This window comes from Panthera leo, chromosome B4, assembly GCF_018350215.1.
Source record: "Panthera leo isolate Ple1 chromosome B4, P.leo_Ple1_pat1.1, whole genome shotgun sequence".
Lineage (NCBI taxonomy): Eukaryota > Metazoa > Chordata > Mammalia > Carnivora > Felidae > Panthera > Panthera leo.
The window spans coordinates 53,512,952-53,533,712 of NC_056685.1; the positions used below are offsets into that span (position 1 = coordinate 53,512,952).

General features: G+C 33.5%; 1 protein-coding gene and 1 pseudogene across 1 annotated transcript in view; one reads left to right on the plus strand and one right to left on the minus strand.

Annotated features, from left to right (window-relative positions):
• The first annotated feature begins 6,857 nt into the window (after nt 1–6,857).
• The window catches only part of SLCO1B3 (solute carrier organic anion transporter family member 1B3), a 40,077-nt gene continuing 26,173 nt past the window's right edge, over nt 6,858–20,761 (plus strand). Inside the window, exons 1-8 of the mRNA XM_042948442.1 lie at nt 6,858–6,999; nt 10,559–10,691; nt 13,971–14,092; nt 15,442–15,588; nt 15,750–15,848; nt 16,116–16,358; nt 17,403–17,567; nt 19,154–19,349. Of these exons, the coding sequence (XP_042804376.1) occupies nt 6,858–6,999; nt 10,559–10,691; nt 13,971–14,092; nt 15,442–15,588; nt 15,750–15,848; nt 16,116–16,358; nt 17,403–17,567; nt 19,154–19,349 (1,247 nt within the window). The remainder of the gene's footprint in view (nt 7,000–10,558; nt 10,692–13,970; nt 14,093–15,441; nt 15,589–15,749; nt 15,849–16,115; nt 16,359–17,402; nt 17,568–19,153; nt 19,350–20,761) is intronic.
• LOC122223936 lies at nt 7,709–9,156 on the minus strand (annotated as a pseudogene).

Below are 20,761 nucleotides of genomic sequence, written 5' to 3' on the forward strand. Positions count from 1 at the left end.
AAGATCATGTCATCTGTGAGCAAATAGTAGTAACAGTATAAATTATATAAATTATAAATAAGTAGGAAGTATAATTATAAATAAATAATATAGTAAAAATATGATTTTACTTCTTCTCCAGTTTATATGCCTTTAATTTTTTTTTTCTTGTCTGATTGGTCTGGCTAGACTTTCCAGTATGGCATTGAATAGTAGTGGCTAGAGTTGGCATTCTTGCCTTGTACCTAATCTCAGAGGAAAAGTTTTCAATATTTCCCCATTGAGTCTGTTAGATATGGGCTTTTTATATACAGCCTTCATTCTGTTGAGTTAGTTTGCTTCTATTCCTAGTTTGTTGAGTGCTTTTATCATAAGAGTGTTGAATTTTGTGAAATGCTTTTTCTGTATCTATTGAGATGATTGTGGTTTTATTCTTCATTTTGTTAATGTGATGTATTACATTGATTGATTTTCATATGTTGAGTCAGACTTGCATTCTAATTGTAAATTCCACTTGTTTATGATGTACGATCCTCTTAATGTGCTATTGGACACTGTTTACTAGTATTTTGTTGAGAATTTTTATATCAATATTCTTCAGGGATATTGGTCTGTAGTTTTCTTTCCTTGTGATGTCTTTGTCTGACACTGATATCAGGTAATGTGGCCTCATTTAATGAATTTGTGCCCTCTTCAATTCTTTGGAAGAATCTGAGAAGGATTAACATTAATTCTTTAAATGTTTGGTAGAATTCTCCAGTGAAACTGTCCTGGGCTTTCTATGTTGGGAGATTTTTAATTACAGCTTCAGTCTCATCACTAGATATAGGTCTGTTAAAGATTTTTTTTATTTATTCATTATTCAATCCTGGTAAATTGTTTCTCTAATAACTTATCCATTTCTTCTAGACTACCCAATTTGTTGGCATATAACTGTTCATAGCAGTGTCTTATAATTTATTTTATTCCTGTGATACTATTTGTAATGTCTTCTCTTTTATTTCTAATTTTAGTTATTTGAGCCTCCTCTTTTTTTTTCAGTTAATCTAAGAGTTTGTCAATTTTGGTGATTTCTTCAGAATCCAACTCGTAGTTCCATTGATTTTTTTCTATTGTTTTTCTATTCCTTTTTTCATTTATCTTTCCTCTAATCCTGATTATTTACTTATTTTTGATAACTTTGGGCTTATTTCTTTTTCTAGACCGTTGAGGTATAAGTATAGGTTGTTGATTTGAGATCTTTCTGTTTTTTTAATGTTATCATTTATCACTATACACTTATATTTTAGCAGTGCTTTTACTACATGCCATATGTTTTGGTATGTTGTGTTTTCATTTTCATTTGTCTCCAGATTTTTTCTAAATTCTCTAGTGATTTCTTCTTTGATCTGTTGGTGATGTTGTTTAATTTCTACATATTTATGGATTTTCCTGGTTTCCTTCTGCTATTATTTTTTAATGTCACTCCATGCAGTCAGTGAGAATACATTGTATGATTTCAATTTTATTAAATTTGTTAAGACTGCTTCATTAGCTAACATATGGTCTGTCTTGAAAAATGTTTCATGTACACTTGAGGAGAATGTATATTCTGACAGATGGAGTGTTCTATAAATGTCTGGGTGCAATTGAGTCTAATTGGCTTATGGTGTTGTTCAAGTCTTCTGTTTCCCTGTTGGTTTTTGTCTGGTTGTACTATTGAAAGTGGGGTATTGAATCTCTTATTCTTAGTATGTTTCTGTTTCTACTATTAGTTCTGTCAGCGTTTATGTATTTGAGTGCCCTAATGTTAGACACATATTTATAATTGTTATATCTTCCTGATGACTGACCCTTTTCTCATTATATTGTCCTTCTTTGTCTCTTGCAATACTTTTTGGCTTAAAGACTATTTTGTCAGCTAAAAGTATGGTCATCCCTGTTTTCTTTAGGTTTTGTTTGCATAAAATATTGTTTCTCACCTGTGGGGTAACTATAACCAAAAAATCATAGACTGGGTGGCTTAAATAATAATAACTTATTTCTCCTAGTTTTGGAGGTTGGGAAATCCGAGACTGAGGTATTAGCAGATTAGGTTACTGGAGATGGCTTTTTCCTGATTCACAGATGGCTGTTTTCTCATTGTGTCTTCATATCATGGAAAAAGGGCATGAGAGTCCCCCTGGGGTCTCTTTTTTTAAGGACAGTAATCCTATTCATGGGGGCTCTGCCCTTATGACATAATAACCTCCCAAAGGCCACACTTCTTTATACCATCACTTTGGAGATTAGATTTTCAATATGAATTTTCAAGGGACAGAAACATCCAGGTTATTACAGACCCTTTCATTTTTAGCCTTTTGGTATCCTGGATTGAAAGTGAATCTCTTATAGACAGTAAATGGTTGAATCTTATTTTTTAAATAAGTTCAGACATTCTATGTCTTTTAATTGATGCATTTAATCAAGTTACATTTAAAGTAATTGTGGATAGAAAAGAACTATTGCCATTTTGTCAATTGTTTTTCTTCCTTTCTTAAATTTTTTGTTCTCATTTCCTCTCTTGCTGATTTTCTTTCTTTCTCTTTCTTTCTTTCTTTCTTTCTTTCTTTTCTTGTAATGGCATGTTTTGATTCTCTTCTCATTTCCCTTTATGTATATTCTATAGACATGTTCTTTGTGGGTACCATTGCAACTACATAAAACAAGTTAAAGTTATACCCATCTATTTTATTTTTTTAAAATTCTTTTTTACATTTACTTATTTTTGAGAGATAGTGAGGCAGAGCGTGAGCAGAGGAGGGACAGAGAGGGAAGAAGACACAGAATCTGAAGCAGGCTCCAGGCTCTGAGCAATCATTCAGGACAGAGTCCAATATGGGCTCGAGCCATGAGATCGTGACCTGAGCCAAAGTCAGACACTTAACCAACTGAGCCACCCAGGCACCCCATTTTTAAATTTTTTTTTTTTAATGTTTATTCATTTTCGAGAGACAGAGACAGAGCATGAATGGGGCAAGGGCAGGGAGAGAGGGAGACAGAATCCAAAGCAGGCTCCAGGCTCTGAGCTATCAGCGCAGAGCCTGATGCAGGGCTCAAACTTGCAGATGGCAAGATCATGACCTGAGCTGAAGTTGGTCGCTTAACCGACTGAGTCACCCAGTTCTCTATTTTAAACTGAGAACAACTGAACTTCAACTGCATATGAAAATTACACTTTTATGTATTTGCCTCCATCCCACTTTGTTGTTAATGACACAATTATCCTTTTTATATTGCATGTCCATTAACATAAATTTACAATGACTCTTTATGCTTTTAAAAATCTAAATTAGATTTATAAGTGATTTACTCACCTACATTACAATAATACGGGAATTTATATTTCCTTTACTAGGGAATTTTTCATTTGATATCGTTTTGTGTTGCTATTCATCACCCATTCACTTCAACTTGTAGAACCTTCAGTGTTTCTTGTAGGGCAGATCCAGTGTGATGAATTCCCTCAGCTTTGACTTATCTGGGTAAGTCTTGATTTCTCCTTGCTCTTAAAGGACAATTTCGCCAGATACAGTATTCTTGGTTGGCAGTCTTTTACTTTCAATATTTTGAATATTATATTATATTCTTTTCTAGACTGAAAGGTTGTTTTGCTGAAAAATCTGACAATAATCTAATGGAAATTGCCTTGTGTGTGATGAGTTACTTTTCTCCTATTCCTTTCAAGATTTTCTTTTTGTCTGTGACTTTTGACAATTTGATTGTGATGTGTCTTGGTGTAGGTCTCATTATATTTTATCCTAGATGAACTTCTTTAAATTCCTAAAATTTCTTCACTGAGATTAGGAAAATTTGGGTCCATTGTCGTCAAATAATTTTCTGCCTCTTTCTCTTTCTTCTTCTGGCATTCTCATAATGCATATACTGTTCTGCTTCATGATGGTGTACCATAGGTCTTTTATATTCTTCATTTTTATTAATTTTTTTCCCCTTGGGTCAGTCTTTGAATTTGTTGATTCTTTTCTGTTTAATTTTGAATCTCTCTAGTGAAGTTTCCATTCAGGCAATATCTTCTTCAGTTCCAGAACTTCTCTTAGGTTCTTCTTTCTAGTTTCTATTTCTTCACTAATAATTTCACTTTGCTTACGCATTGTTTTTCTGATTTCATTTAGAGGTATATTTATTCTGTATTTTAATCCATTGAATATCCCTTTGATGGTAAATTTGAATTCATTTTCTGGCAATTCATATATCTCCATTTCTTTAGGAACAATTTCTGGAGATTTAATTTCTTCTTTTAAATGTGTTTTGGTCCCCTGTTTCTTTATATGTCTTATTATTTCTTGTTGGAATTTTGGCATTTGAAGAATCAGCCAATTCTCTGTGGTTTTGTACAGGGATAAGTTTCACTACTTAGCCAGACTAGAGATTCTCTAGACCTCTCAACTTTTTTCTGGGTGTGTTTCCTCCCTGGGCTATTTGAAGAAGTTTGCTGGTGTCTGTCTACTTAGAAGTTCTTCCTGGTGTCTGAGATACTGCAGCCTCCCTGTGTTAGTAAACTACAGTACTGGTTCTCCACCTAGTGTCTATCCATGGTACTGCATGATTCTGGTGCATGGTTTATTGTCTTTGTTCCCAGAGCCTCAAATCTGGCCATGTACTCTTGTCAGTACTTGGATACAAACTGGTCCCTCATGCAGCCCCCTTACAAGTCAGAACATTGGATATAAGTTCTGCTTTAAGTCCCCATAGAGAAGATAGGAGTTGGGGGTTTTGTCCCAATTAGCAAGAAAGTTGACAGTGTCAGATTTTCCTACTGGGCTTGCATGGTTGGCTTTACACTCTCTAGGATGCAAAAATGCTTTAAGTTGGTTCTGGATTTCTCATAGAGATATTTGTTCAGTTGTTGTTGTTAAATCTATGTATCCATGGGGGAAGGTGGGTTGGGGGCTCCTCTGTCATCTTGCTGACATCATTCCCATCTACATTTCTTAATTTCTGATGTCAGTAACATGATTATTTTTGGGAAATGATTAGAACCTGAAAATTTTAATTTCTCTTTTATAATGTAAAGACAGTAAATAATTCTACAAGAATTCCTAATTGGCGTTCCTTGAAGAAAATATTCATACAATTTTTTTCTAATCCTGCTCGACAAATTTAATATCTTTGTCCTGTGAGTCTTGTTGTTCCCTTCACCAATTTAGTAAAATTGATTTTGATATCATTCCACCTTTTGTGTTTCACTCTTGGATGACTTCCTATATCTTATATAAGAACGCTTAATTATTTCTAATAAGTGGTAACATTTACAACTTTTCTCAAGTCTTTTCAACTTCATCAAAATTCCATATGCAGAATGAAAGTACACACATCTTTCCAGCCATGGAACGGCTGTATTGGGCCTTTTATCTCTTTTTCCAAGCATGACCTCATGCAAGACACATACTAGGTTGTAGTTAGACAAAAGATCAACACAGTTTCATTGAGCAAAACCCTCAAGGATGTGAGGTAGTGAGTGATAGGGACATAACTATGGGGAAGAGTTTTCCTTGTAGGAATAAAAGCAAGAACAAATAACCTGAGGCAAAATAATAAGCCTGGGATGCTCAAGGTACAAGAAGAAGACTAGTGTGGATGGAGAGGAATGAGTAAGAAGTAGAGTAACGGAAGATGAGATCAGAAGAGTAAGAGGGAATACTTGTGGAGAACAGATAGTTGGGGTGGGGAGGACAGATCATTTAGGGTCTTGTAGGCCATTGGAAAAACTAGATATTACTAAGAGTGAGATGGGAAAACAGGGAGTAATGGCATGATCCAATTTTTATTTTGAAAGAATTTTTGTAGTTACCGTGTTGAGAGGGAGGATGAGAGCAGAAGCAGAAAGATCTAATAGGCTGAACATGATGGTGGCTACCCGCAGTGGTGTAGAAGGCAATGAGAAAGACCTGTCTGAATCAGCTTGGGTTACTATAAAGAATATACCACAGACAAGGTGGCTTAAACAACAGAAATTATTTCTCATAGTTCTGGGGGCTGAAAGTCTTAAGATCTGGATACCAGCATTGTTGGGTTCTGGTGGGACACTCTTCCTCATTTTCAGATAGTACCTTCTTGTGTCTTCACAGAGCAGAAAGAGAAAGTAAGCTCTTATAAGGACACTAATCTTATCATGAGGGCTCTACCTTTATGACTTAATTCCTAAAGAACCCATCTCCAAATATTATCACATTAGGGATTAGGATTTTAGCATTTGAATTTGGTGGTGACACAAACATCCAGTCAATAACAAAATAATATTTTAATGCTAGATTTAAAAGGAATTTGCTTATGGGTAAATCAACAAATTTTGTTAAAATTAATTTGAAAATAAAACACCTATAACCACTAGAGTTAAAGTATTTTTTTAGAACATTGAATACTTTGTTGTTTTCATTTTAATTTGTTCTCCAATAATAGTGATGATTTATAAATTAAAAGTTCCATTTCTAGCTGAATTCCTGGAAATGCCACCTTTGAGAATGTCTAGCCACTTCCCTCTCAGTTAGTCTATACTGTTCATGAAGGAATAAAGAATAGCTTATCACCATGGCCATCTCAGACATCATCTAGAAATCTTTAATAATATTAAATAAAAAATAACAGCCTTGACTGTCCTGCTCTAATTACCTGATGTTGTAACCAAATTAGAAAATGATGTTTATCACTGTAGCGATGGTAATGTTAAAGGACTAGGTAATGTTAAAGTACCAATTGGTATAGAGGAAAGGTGGGTATGCTTTTTATGATAAAAATAATGTTTTTAAGTAAATAAGATAAGCCATTTTTAATTCTATGCATACATAAGCATTATAGTCTTTTTATTAATCATTTTAACTTTTCTTTCTGCTTTTTCATAGATGTTCTTAGTAGCCCTGTCACTCAGCTTTATGTGTAAGGCACTCGGTGGAGTTGTTATGAAAAGTTCCATCACTCAGATAGAAAAGAGATTTGACATATCATCTTCTGTTTCTGGCTTAATTGATGGAGGCTTTGAAATTGGTAATTTTCATTTCTATTTTTATTATTACTTAGTAACCAGATTTGTTGAGGTAAAACTGTTCATAAAAGCTCTACACCATTGATTCTTAGGAGTAAATTCTATCCCGCCCCGGGGGCAATTTGATGATACCTGATGTCACTTTTGGTTGTCATAACTGGGGGGAGGGAGATTGTTATAGACATCTAGTAGTAGAGGGTAAGAGTGCCACTAAAAATCCTACAATGCACAGGACAATCCCCACAAAAAAGAATTAATCTAACTTAGAATGTCAATAATGTAGAGGTTGAGAAATGCTGATTTATACAAACTCATTGCTTGCAGCTAATACTTTTTAGGGCTGTACCTTTCCTCTCTCAAGGTGCCCTAGTGAAAAAAAAAATTTTTTTTTTTAAAGTTGGGAGAGAGGATTATGATTCTGATGATTTGAGGAAGGAGGAACAGCTTTGGAGCAACCTCTGTTCTACTGTTTTACTGGGTATAAAATTTGGGGTGAAAGTTTTTTTTTATAGAACATTGAATGTATTGCTTTGTTTTCTTTAATTCAGATATCTCTAATAACAGTGAGGTTTTATATTATTACTGGACAATATTTTCTCTTACTTTGTGAATTCATAGCTTATTACCTTTGCCTTCCTCCCTTCAGAATTTTTTTCATTTTAAATAATATCCAAGTTTATTGAGCAAATATTAAAAAGTATTATAAAATGTTTAACTTTCATCAGCTTCAAGGTTTATGTTGCTCTCGAATTTTGCATGTAATTGAATCTGCTAACACCCACTGAATTAATTCCATTCTGGATTTTAAGGCATTAGTTTACTTTTGCAAATTTTTCTTTGCTTCTCCTAACATGTCCTGTGTTTCTTCTTGAGGATGACTGGTGAAAATATCACCGATTTGATAAGATATGATTAAGTGGTCATCACCTTATAAGCGTGATGTCCTCACAACAACTTGTAAATTTTACAGTTGTATCTTTTTCACATCTTATTTCTTCCTTCAGCTCTGTGGTTCTACTTGCATTCTGTGCATGTTTGCTCATCTTTTTATTGGTCTTCAAAAGTAACATTGACATCTTCTGCATCCCCCTTCTTCGTGGTGGCCACCGTTTTGGTCCCTTTTTAGACTTCTTAATGATTTGAGGGGACTCAAAAATTATGTATGCTTTATTAATTACAAATATTTTCTATAAGTTTGCTGTTTATCTTTTAAGTTAATTTAAAGTGTATTTAGCTATTGAATAAAGCTATTGTATAAAGAAAGACCCATCTATATTTTTATTATGAATTCCGCTTTTTCATGATTAAGAGGTTATCGACACCTTGCATCCTTCACTCTTCACCTCTGAGATTTAATGAAACCATCTAGAATTTTAGTTTTGGATTATTATTAACTTTAAATTGTAATTTTCTCTGTGTCTCTTTTTATTGAGGAATGGATTCTTAATATTTTTGTTAAACTTTGTAGCTATTCGACAGCAATTATGTGGGCATGGTTTTAGATTTTCCTGGTTTCTTTGCTTACTACTGTTACTTGAATCTTATGACTTCAAATCTCATCTTTAGTTTTTCTGGAGTAGATCTTTAAGTTGTTATTTTTTCCCAGAAATAATTGAACACATAACATATTTCCCAAGCTCTTGCTTGTTGGAAAATGTATTTACCATTGTATTCAAGTAATAATTTGAGTATGGAATTTAAATTTCAAAATCTTTTCCTTGGTACATTTAAAATATTTACCTACTGCCTTTTAACACCCAATATTACATATAAGACATCATTATAAATATCATTGTCATGCACTGATGAGTACCTCCTCTTTATCTCTGAATTTCAGAAATTTTACTAACATATATCAGGGCTGTTTTTTTTTTTTTTTATTACTTCTGGAGAAATGTATCTGAGGGGTTAACTTTAACTGAAGGTCTCCCTTTAACTCAGGGAATTTATTTTCTATTTTTAGATGTGTATCTTTCTCTCTATTATTTATTTTCTTCTGGAACATATATAAGACAGATATTAAATTTCCTCACAGTTTGGTTCCTTTAACTTTTTCTGTCTAAAATTATCTTTGTTTGGAACACCTGGGTGACTCATTCAGTTAAGCGACCGACTTTAGCATAGGTCATGATATCGCGTTCATAGGTTGGAGTCCCCATGCCAGGGTCTGCATTGAGAGCTCAGAGCCTGGAGCCTGCTTTGGTTTCTGTCTCTCTCTGTTCATCCCCCACTTGCTTGTGCGCTCTCTCTCTCTCTCTCTCTCTCTCTCTCTCTCTCTCTCGCTCTCTCTCTCAAAAATAAATAAGCATTAAAATTCTACTTGTATTGACTTTATTTTCCATCAATCTCTGATGCTGTCTTCTATCTTATTAGGTCCCAATATGTACATTTCTCTATACTATTTAAAATTTTTTTTAATGTTTATTTTTTTGAGGGGGGAGGAGCAGAGACAGAGAGAGAGAGAGAGAGAGAGAGAATCTGAAGCAGGCTCTAGGCTCTGAGATGTCAGCACAGAGCCCGACTTGGGGCTCAGACTCACTAGCCGTGAGATCATTACCTGAGCTGAAGTTGGACACTTAACCAATGTAGTTACCCAGACATCCCTTACTATTTTTGATTTACAAAAATTCTTATTATTCTCTATTTTTAGTCTGCCAGTTCTTATTTTATGGATGCACCATACCATAGTACCTCTAGAGATACTAACTGGATTTTTTCAGTTCCTCCTCTTTTTAGTTTCCTTATTTAACTGTTTCTCCATAAGTTACTTTATCTACCAGTTCATTTTGGCACTTTTATTTAATTTTTTTCCCTATCAACTGCTTTAGCAATTCTTGATTTGTGTCTATGTGCTGTTATACATGTAGCTCCAGATGGATTAGGCTGGTCATGACTTCCTCTACTTGGAATACTCTTCTTCCCCTTTTTTAATCTAAATAATTTATACTAGACATTAAATCTCAAATGGCCTCACCTCCAGGAAACTTTCTTGTAACCCCTACTTAATTTAAGCTCTTCTTTTCTGTGATCTAATACCACCTCTGTTCATCTATTTATTTTTATCACTGGTATATATGTTCCTGGAGGACAAATACTATCATTTATTCCTTTTTTTTTTTTAATTTCTAGCTCTTAACACTATGGCAGGTACTTAATAGGAATTTAAAAAATTATAGGAGTGAATCAATAAATCCCTGAATGAACACCTTTCTCTCAGGTCAGGAAGATTTTCTGCATTTTTTTCCAGCCAAAAACAATTCAAACCAATCTAAATTCTTCAGTAAAATTTTATGTCACTAATATTACCTGGTCATTCAAGTGATTTCTTTCCTATCTAAAACTCATTCTTCTTCTTATTAATAACATATAATTTTACAGTGAGTGATTTAATATAAGTGGGTTTCATCTTCTCAATTGAATTACATGACCTTTGGGGGAAGGTACTATGTCTTATGATTTACTTGTATTCATTCTGGGGCTTTCCATTCTACTGGACACACAATTGGACTGTCAGTGTTTGCTATGATTAATCATGTCAAAATAATTTTATTCTCTTTCTAGGAAATTTGTTTGTGATTGTATTTGTGAGTTACTTTGGATCCAAACTACACAGACCAAAGATAATTGGAATTGGTTGCTTCATTATGGGAACTGGAAGTATTTTGACTGCTTTACCACATTTTTTTATGGGCTAGTAAGTGTTAAACAGTTCTGTCCTTAATTATCATTTAACTATAAATTAATGGTAGAATTTCATCTTTTTTCCTTTTAAACAAGCAGTCATCTTTTAAGAGGAATACCCAGTAAGCATGTGTAGAAATGAAGTATATTTTGTATAAGTAACTTATTGCTTTATCAGCCATGGCTTTCATTGACTTTCAGATATGAATAGCACTAAAGAAGGTATACATTTTCATAGGAAGTAAATGAACTTTTTATGGCCTTTTGATACGACATACACTGCATGTATTTGCTTACAAGTTTTTTTTTAATGCTCAATAAGAGTTTATCACCTAACCCACTACCATATCCATTGAGAGTATTCTTCTTAAGGTCATTGTATCATTATGATTAGAGTCAAATACTAATGACAGCAAACCTAAAATAGTGATGGCTTAAATAAGATAGAAACTTATTTTCCACATAAAAAATTAATGTAGCCAGACTAGGCATAATAGATTCATGCTTCTTTTTTATCATATTGCTCTGCCTTTTTTAAAAAAAATGTTTATTTATTTTGAGAGAGGGAGAAAGACAGCATGAGTGGGTGGGGGCAGAGAGAGAGGGAAAGAGAGAATCCAAAGCAGACTCCGTGCTGTCAGCATAGAGCCTGATGCAGGACTTGATCCCATGAACCCTGAGATCTGACCTGAGCCAAAATCAAGAGTCAGACACTTAACCAACTGAGGCACCCAGGTGCCCCAATATTTCTCTGCCTTGCATGGTGTTAACCTCATGCTCCAAATTGGCAATGTTGTTCCAGGCAACAAGATGAAAGAAGGGAAGAAGAACCAGAAGAAACAGTGCATGCTGGCTGGGGCTTAAGAAATATTTTCAGAAGTATAACACTTCTCCTAACTTCACATTGGGCAGAACTTTGTTACATTTCACATCCAGATATAAAGACATTGGAAAAAGTAGACTTTATTCCAGGCTACCATGCTCCTAGCTAAAAATCCCACTTACTATTACAATGGAAAGAGAGAAGAATAGATATTGAGAGTTAATGAACAATTTCTGCTAAAGATATTACTTATTCATTGTCAACACAAACAGTCATGTCTTTTGGCATACTAATTCCTTTCCCCACCTTTATTTGACTGTCATAAGAATTTTCTTCTTCCTGGTGCTGCTGCTTCTTATTTTCATTATATTTCTGTTTCTTGATTTATTTTCTATATATGTGGTTTCTTCATCATGCCCATACTTTTATTCTCTTGCTGACACCATAATGTCAGTATCCCCTAACCTCCCTTTTCAGTCTTCTTCATTTTTCATTCTGGATTTTTTGTATGAAGTGTGTGCATTATACGTATCAATCACATATATACATTAATTTTTTCTTACACTTAGTCTCTATATAGTCAACCACTTCATGGGTATCTCCAGCCTAACATCCGATAAGAATTTCCCATTCATATATTCAAAACTAAATTCATCCTTGTGTCAAAACCAGTTCAGATTTTTCACATTCACTCTCTCAATAATGATTAATTTAACCACAGTGGAACTCAAACCAAAGTCAAGGGGCTCATTCTAGTTTCTCTATTTTGACACAGATGACAAGTGGCCACCAAATCTTCCTTATTCTACTTCCAATGTGTCAGATTGTCTCCTTCTTTCATCCCTATTTTTCCTAACCTAACTTAAGCTTCCCACATCTCGGGCCTAGAGTTTTTGCCTTCAGTCTCAACTCCATTATAACTCATATTCCATACTATTCATTTTCAAACACAAATCTAATTATTTTATTCCTGCTTAAAATTCCCAATTTCCTACAGCAGTGTTTTTCAAGCTTCAGATTCTGACCCACTAGGGGACCAATTCAGATTATCGAAACCAACAACTTTTGAGAGGATTGGATAGAATAAAATAGAAGAATATACAGTATGAAAACAAATATTGTTCTATGAAACTTTTATTTTGATTGTATATATATATATATATACATATATATATGTATATATATACATATATATATGTATATATATATGTATATATATGTATATGTATATACATATGTATATACATATGTATATATATATGTATATGTATATATATGTATGTATATGTTGTGATGCAAAATGTGTTTCTTACTGTTGGTCATAGTTGAAAATGTTGAATGCCTCTTGCCTATGGATTAATATCCAAACTCATTTATATATAACCTGACTATCTTTCTAGCTTCATCTTACACTGCTCCCCAGAGTGGAGAATCATACTCAAGGCTTGTGGTGTTCCCCCATGTGTCATGCATGATAATGTTATATCTTTGTGCATGGTGTTTCTATAGCCTTGCATAATCTTCCTTCTTTGTCTAACTGTTGAGCCCCTATCCTTTTTTAAGGTTTATCTTGCATGTCCTCTTCATTGTGAATTCTTCTTTAGTTTACCACCTTCCCCAATTCAGAGGAAAGATGATCATCCCCTTTTCCTTTATGACAACTCAGGACCTATTATATTAAAATTATCATGTCTTTTATTGTATATGTTTATCTTATAGAGAATAAAATGCCCTTGGTACAAAAGCTGTGTGTTTTATTTCTAGTTCCCTGGAGCTGAGCATAAAGCCCGGCCTGCAGTAGGCTGCCCTTGGAGCTCACAGGACACCTCAGTATTTTGGGATCAACACTGTCCCTATACTAGCTCCATCTCTGTTGTTCTTATTAAGTTCTTCCTCACTCAATTGAAATAGACTAGAATTTTTTTAAACTAAGTTTTGTAGTCAGACATTTGAGTGTGTGGGGGGGAGATGGGGGTACGAATATCTGTGACAGAAGATCAGACAGGTATTGATAAAATATATAGATGAACTGGTATGCATTATAGATTGACTTATAAAACACTAAAGTTTATTAAATGTTATCAGAAAGTTTACCAGGAGGTTTAGATTGGGGCCACTTGAGGATAATTCAAATGGGTGGATAGGTATAGTTAGCAGGGGATTTTTTTGTTTCGTTTTTTAACAAAGCATGAAACCAAGATATTGTACCTCTTGAACAGAATACAAGCACTCCTAGAATGATAATCCTCCTTTCCTGGGGAGTATTGAATAATAATTCTTAGTGGGCATTCCCATTCATTTGTACCCATTTCTTCTCCTAAAATACAAGCTGGGAAATTCACAAAAGGGATTCTGATAACTTAGAGAAAAAAACTGTGCAAATAAAGTGGGAAAATTTATCTGTATTTCTGGGAAAGTGAAACTATTCAGTAGATAAGCAAAGCTTTAAATCTGGTGATATTCTTACAGTTACAGGTATTCTACAGAAAGTCCTGTCAATCCATCAGAAAATTTAACAACAAGCTTTTCAACCTGTTCAATTAGTGAAAATTTGTTACTCAATAGTACATCACCTAAGATAGTAGAAAAAGGTAAGAATTGATAATGTCACTAATTCTATAACTGGTCAATTTAATTATATCTGTGAAAATTATTATGAGATTTATTAGCAAAAGTGGTTAAAAATAGGAAAAGTATTTGCATTATTATGTATATATGACAAAACCATGCTAATATATGTTATATATAAGAAGCTTTTAGAAGTAATAAGAAAAGAAGAATATTTTGGGGCACGTGGGTGACAGTCAGTTGGGCCTCTGACTTCGGCTCAGGTCATGATCTTGCAGTCTGTGAGTTCGAGCCCCACGTCGGGCTCTGTGCTGACAGCTCAGAGCCTGGAGCCTGCTTCGGATTCTGTGTCTCCTTCTCTTTCTGCCCCTCTGCCTCTCATGCTCTGTCTCTGTCTCTTTCTCTCACTCAAAAATAAATAAACATTAAAAATTTTTAAAAAAAGAATATTTCAGTAGGAAATTGGCAAAGAATATATACATTTAAATTAGGAAAGTGGTATAAATATGTTAAAAATGCGACTTTACTCCTTAGGAAAAACACAATTATTACACCAATTAAAGATTATTTTTACCTATTAAGCACAAATTGTAAATTATAGTTATATTTTTTTTTTTGCCTATTGGGTGTTTCTACTTATTAGGAAAACATTTCAAAAAAGATTTTTCTACCTGTTTTTATTAAAAATAAAAAGAAATGATATAGAGGGAGAAACATTTATGTATTGCTGGGAGTATATAAATTTCTAGATTTTTGAAAGTTAATTTTCAATATAGTAAAGAGCATACATGTTTAAATCAGCAATTCTACTTTTACTGACTTATCTTAAAGAAATAATCAGGAATGTGACCGGATTTATTTATAGTTCTAGCTACGGCATACCTGTTTAACAGAATGAAAACTTCAAAATATTTTGTGAGTAAAAAGTAAGGGATTAATTAATTACAAAACGTATTCAGCACACCACCATGCAGTCATTAAAACCCTGATATAAAAGAAATCTGAAAAACATGGGGAAATTGACATAACATGGTATTAAGTGTAAAAGGAGATTATAATATGATCTGGACATTTAAAAATATAATGTACATAAATATTATGCATATTTTTATGTGAACTGAAAATGTGGAAGATACATACAAACATGAGAAGTAGCTCTCTGCATGTGGTGGGATTATAGATAACTTAGTTTTTACTTGTTTACTTTTTGCTTTCCTATATTGTCAAATTTTGTAAAGTAACTATGAATCAGTCTTATAATTCGAAAAAATAAAAAAAATCTTAAATGGAATAATTAAGGGGTTAAAGCAGTTGAGTTTCTTATATAAATGCTAAAATTAATATTTAAAATAAAACACTCTCGTCTGCATAGGTTGTGAAAAGGAATCTGGATCATATCTATGGATATATGTACTACTGGGTAATATGCTCCGTGGAATTGGGGAAACCCCCATAGTACCCTTGGGGATTTCTTATATTGATGATTTTGCTGAAACAGGACATTCTTCTTTTTATTTAGGTAATGTACAGAAAATATTAGATTTTATGATTACTTTCCCTGGGTCCACCCTTGAAATAATAGTGTTCCTAAATTCATTTTTTTACTTACTAAAAAATTCTTTGGAGACTTGTATAATGTTGTTATTGGCATCTGATAAAATTGTTTTATAATATTTTTAGGTACTTTGCATGCAATATCAATGATTGGTCCAATCATTGGCTTTATACAGGGATCTCTGTTTGCTAAAATGTACGTGGATATTGGATATGTAGATCTCAGTAAGTATAATAAGAACAAGGTAACATAATAATACTTTTCAAGTACAGGACATCATCCTTCCAAATACTGAATCCACTTTTTCAGTAGTTCTTTACTGACTATATGTGTGATGAAGTGTGAACAAAATTAAAAAAATAGTGTCTCAGAATTGATGTAATAGAGTTTAATTTCTGTATCTACGAAGGGTAGCAGTCATTATTATTGCTCAGAATTTATTGCATTTCAAAATGATTTTTTGACTGGCTACTTATAATTCTTTATTCTAGGCAGTATCAGAATTACTCCTAAGGACTCTCGTTGGGTTGGTGCTTGGTGGCTTGGTTTCCTTGTGGCTGGACTATTATCCATTATGTCCTCCATTCCATTCTTTTTCCTGCCCCAAAATCTGGATAAACCACAGAAAGAAAGTAAAGATTTAGTATCTTCGCATCTCCCCAAAAGAAATGAGAAAAGGAGTCAAATAGCTAATGTGACCAACCGTGGGCAAAATATTAGTGAAAATATGACTGGTAAGTATTTCACATTTATAGTCAATTTGGAATTATTAATTTCAAATGAAAGTAGACGAAACTATTTCTTAGTTGCCACTGGGGAGAAAGCATAGTTCTGACTCTGTTTGATAGAAACTTTTAGAGACCTATAGAGCGAGATGTTTCAAGGTCCACGTCATCCATCTCTAAATAACCATACCTGGTCCTGTCTTGCTAGACTCTAACACTTACTACAATTATTTCTAAGAAAGTCCTTCCACTTTTAACATCCGTTACAATTAGTCACCCCTCTAATTATAGACCCAGACCACAAAATTCATGCCATGCACCGAAGTTATGAATTTTTCACACACTGTTTGTAGGCACAGATTGTTCTACTATTGTTGTAATAATGTCACCTGAGACACAACATCATTATTCTCTTTTTCTCCTTGTACCACAAGAAAGGTGATTTATAATACTATATAGTATTTTAAAGCAGAAAAGTTGCATACCAAGAAACAGATCTGAGTCCTGCATTAAATAGAACTTTATAATTTTTAACTTTGGTCTTCTCATTTCTGTGAACTTTCTACTTAAAGGTAAAATTCTACTTAATAATTGTATTATTAACATAAAAATTAATACTAAGTGCTAACAAATAAGAGACATTGCATGTCTATTCACTTTTGTTTCTTGAGCACCTAGCATATTGCCTGGGACCCAGTTGAAAACCAAATATTTGTTGAATGAATGAATAAATGAATTAATGATACATGCAGTTGTATGGTAGTGTGCTAAGAATAACCAAATATGAAGTGAACTGAGCAAGTTGCAAAACAGCATGTATGTATGATTTCACTTTGGGGTAAAATAAACTAATTGAATAGATATTAATGAACATATGGAAAAATGAAGGAAAATATAAAAACTGTTGACAGTAGAATTGCAGGGTACTCTGATTTTCTATGTTATATATTTAAGTAATTTTCAATCTTATTTAACTTTTATTATATTTACGAAATTAAGATATTAATGTATACTTAAGCTGCATTGTAATATCTTATCTTTATAATTTTATAGATTTTTTCCAGTCCTTGAAAAGCATCCTTACCAATCCCCTATATGTTATATTACTGTTTTCATCATTGCTACTGGCCAGCAGCCATATTGGTGCTATCACTTATGTCTTCAAATACATAGAGCAACAGTATGGTCAGTCAGCATCTGAGGCTAACATTTTTCTTGGTAAGACACGTTATTTATGTTTGTTTGATAAGCTATATACTACCAAGTAATTGAGTTTCAAGTGACATTTCGTTGTGAAGGCAATTTTATATTTTAGTAAGTATAATTTCTAATTATTTTTTTGCAAATCTTGTTGAATTTGTCTGTCTCATGGTGTCATCATTGTTCTGCATTTGAAGTCACATATCATGCTATTTTTGAGAAGATGAATTCCTAGAAGAAAAGTTGCACGTGAATGAACTATTTAGATATAGTATCTGCATAATTGAATTTTATAGTTTAGTGTTGAGATCCTGAGACAAATCCTTTTGTAATGTAATCATAATTTCATAATTCATTGACTTTAAATCAGAACTCAGCTACCTACAAAAAATAGGAAAGAGAAAACAAACACATCATTGATGTCTACATAATTCAAACAAGTATCATATTTTATGAGTTATTTTGCTATATCTGTTTCCAGTGACATATTGAGACTTGCTTTTGAAGAAAAGGTTTTCTTATATAATTCTTCCCTCACCACCAGTATAAAATGAGATTACTATTATTTTATTTATTTTTGGAAAGAGAGAGAGAGAGCAGAGTTAGGGAGAGGAGCAGAGAGAGAGAGAGAAAGAGAATCTTAAGCAGTCTTCATGCTCAGTGCAGAGCCCAACACAGGGCTCAATCCCTCGACCTTGGGGTCATGACCTGAGCTGAAATCAAGAGTCAGACCTCAACTGACTGAACCACCCACGTGCCCCAATATGAGATTTTTAAGAGCAGTACATTACCTAGTACAGTACTCAGCACATTGTAGAAACTCAGTAAATATTTGATAAATTAAACTGAACGTCTCAAGTGGCATGTGAGTGGTCATAAATAAACAAGAAAATGATAATTCTGTTCAATACTTTTATTGAACTTAAGGTAAAAGTTTAAATGGTAAAAGTTGAGTTTGACTCCCAGTAAGGTTCCCAGCCTGAATTATGTTGTTGTTGTTGTTGTTGTTGTTGTTGTTGTTGTTGTTTGTTATTGTTAGAGGGATCTTTACCTTTAATAACTCTTGCAGGACAATGACATGGAAAAGTTATAATAGGGGTCATTTTTAATACCATATTTAGGCCTATTTATCATTTTAGGGTATATGTGTGTTGGGATGAATAAAGAAGAGATATTAATTCTAGTATTTAATTTTGAAGTGATAGACAAATTTAGAATGAGTTTTTAAGGATTGGAACTCTTCATTTTGAGGAGGTGTAAAGGATTTAAATAGTAGAATGCAAGTCTCATAGGCAGGTGATATTTTGTTGCTGTTTTCCAGAAGAAGAAACTCCCTCATAGAAACCATCTGTTCAGATATTCAAATATTCTCAGTCCCCGACTTTTGCTATAGGGGGACCCAAATCCCCAGCACTGGCATCAAGAAGTTATTTTTGTTTCTCCCATGTGGTACACTGGGTCTCCTACCTCCATGCAGGGCTATCGGCTTTCTACTTAAGTCGTAAGATGGGATACATTTGGTTGATGTACTCTGTGTTTCATATTATAACACATTTCAGAATAACCATATTTATATAACAACAATTTTTTTCTCTTATTTCTAGGAACCATAACCTTACCAACTGTTGCAACTGGAATATTTACAGGAGGATATATCATTAAAAAATTCAAACTTAGCTTGCTTGGAATTGCCAAATTATCATTTTATACCAGTGCATTGGCCCTCATATTTCAACAATTCAACTTTGCAGTAATTTGTGAAAGCAAATCAGTTGCTGGCCTAACATTGACCTATGATGGGTTTGTATATGTCAATATATTAATTGCACAATGTATAAACTATACAATGTAAAAGACTATAAGTAAAACAGGGAAGATAACAATCTTAGATAAACTTTTTTAATTGAAATTTCAATTTACAAATTCTTAAAACCTCCACTTCCTAAAATCTCAAAAAGTTCTCCTTTTATTCCTTCCTAAAAGAAAAACTACATAAGTTGTAATAATAATAGTTATCTTTTGGGGCTTGTTTATAATGACTGACAGGTACTTTTACCCCCATTTTATAGATAGGGAAAGCAGAGTGTAGAGAAATACACATATTACAAGACTAGCAATGTTAAGATTCTGACTTAAATTGGGGAGTTTTGACTCCAAAACTTTTAGTCTTAACCACTACAATTTTGGATGCATTATAAGAGGAATATAAATAACATTTTCCAAAAGTGACTGAAAAATTCTTATCTACAGTTAACTGTAATGTTTAACAACTATCTATTTTATTTTAAAGTGATAGACAAATTTAGAATGAGTTTTTAAGGATTGGAACTCTTCATTTTGAGGAGGTGTAAAGGATTTAGATGGTAGAATGCAAGTCTCATAGGCAGGTGATATTTTGTTGCTGTTTTCCAGAAGAAGAAACTCCCTCATAGAAACCATCTGTTCAGATATTCAAATATTCTCAGTCCCCGACTTTTGCTATAGGGGGACCCAAATCCCCAGCACTGGCATCAAGAAGTTATTTTTGTTTCTCCCATGTGGTACACTGGGTCTCCTACCTCCATGCAGGGCTATCGGCTTTCTACTTAAGTCGTAGACTTTCTACTTAAGTCTACTTCCTTACATTGTATTGAATTCTCCTTTTCTGCAAGCTAATACTGTTTCTTATGATATTATCTTTATTAGCAGTAGAATTAATAAATATCCTATATATGATTGTATATTAGACCCTGGAAAACCTTTACTTTGTAGTATTATCAAGTATTGTGAAGTATTCCCAGTACGCCAGTCTCTACCCCAAACTAGGGGCACGATTCTGGAGTAGATTTCTTATAATCTCCAGAATATAGCCAAGAATTTAAGCTTGGAAAGGTTCACATTCAGACAACAAGGAAAGATCTTTGGATTATGCTTGTATAACTATGCTACGTAGTGCTGTTTATTGTTGGCTCTGAGCTTCTAAAGTCTCGATCTCATGAGGTGTCAGTTTGAACGTGTCAAATTTCCCCACAACTGCTTACCTAAACACCATCCTATTCTTAGATACTTGTCAACCTGGTCTTGAATTATCTCTCTGCTTCCTCCTAATCCTGACTGTTGGTAATTACTCCTATCCACCCAGCATTACCCACTCCAGTAAATACAGAGTACTTAGAACTTTGATTTTTTTTTTTATTCCAAGCTAGTTAACATATAGTATAATAATGGTTTCA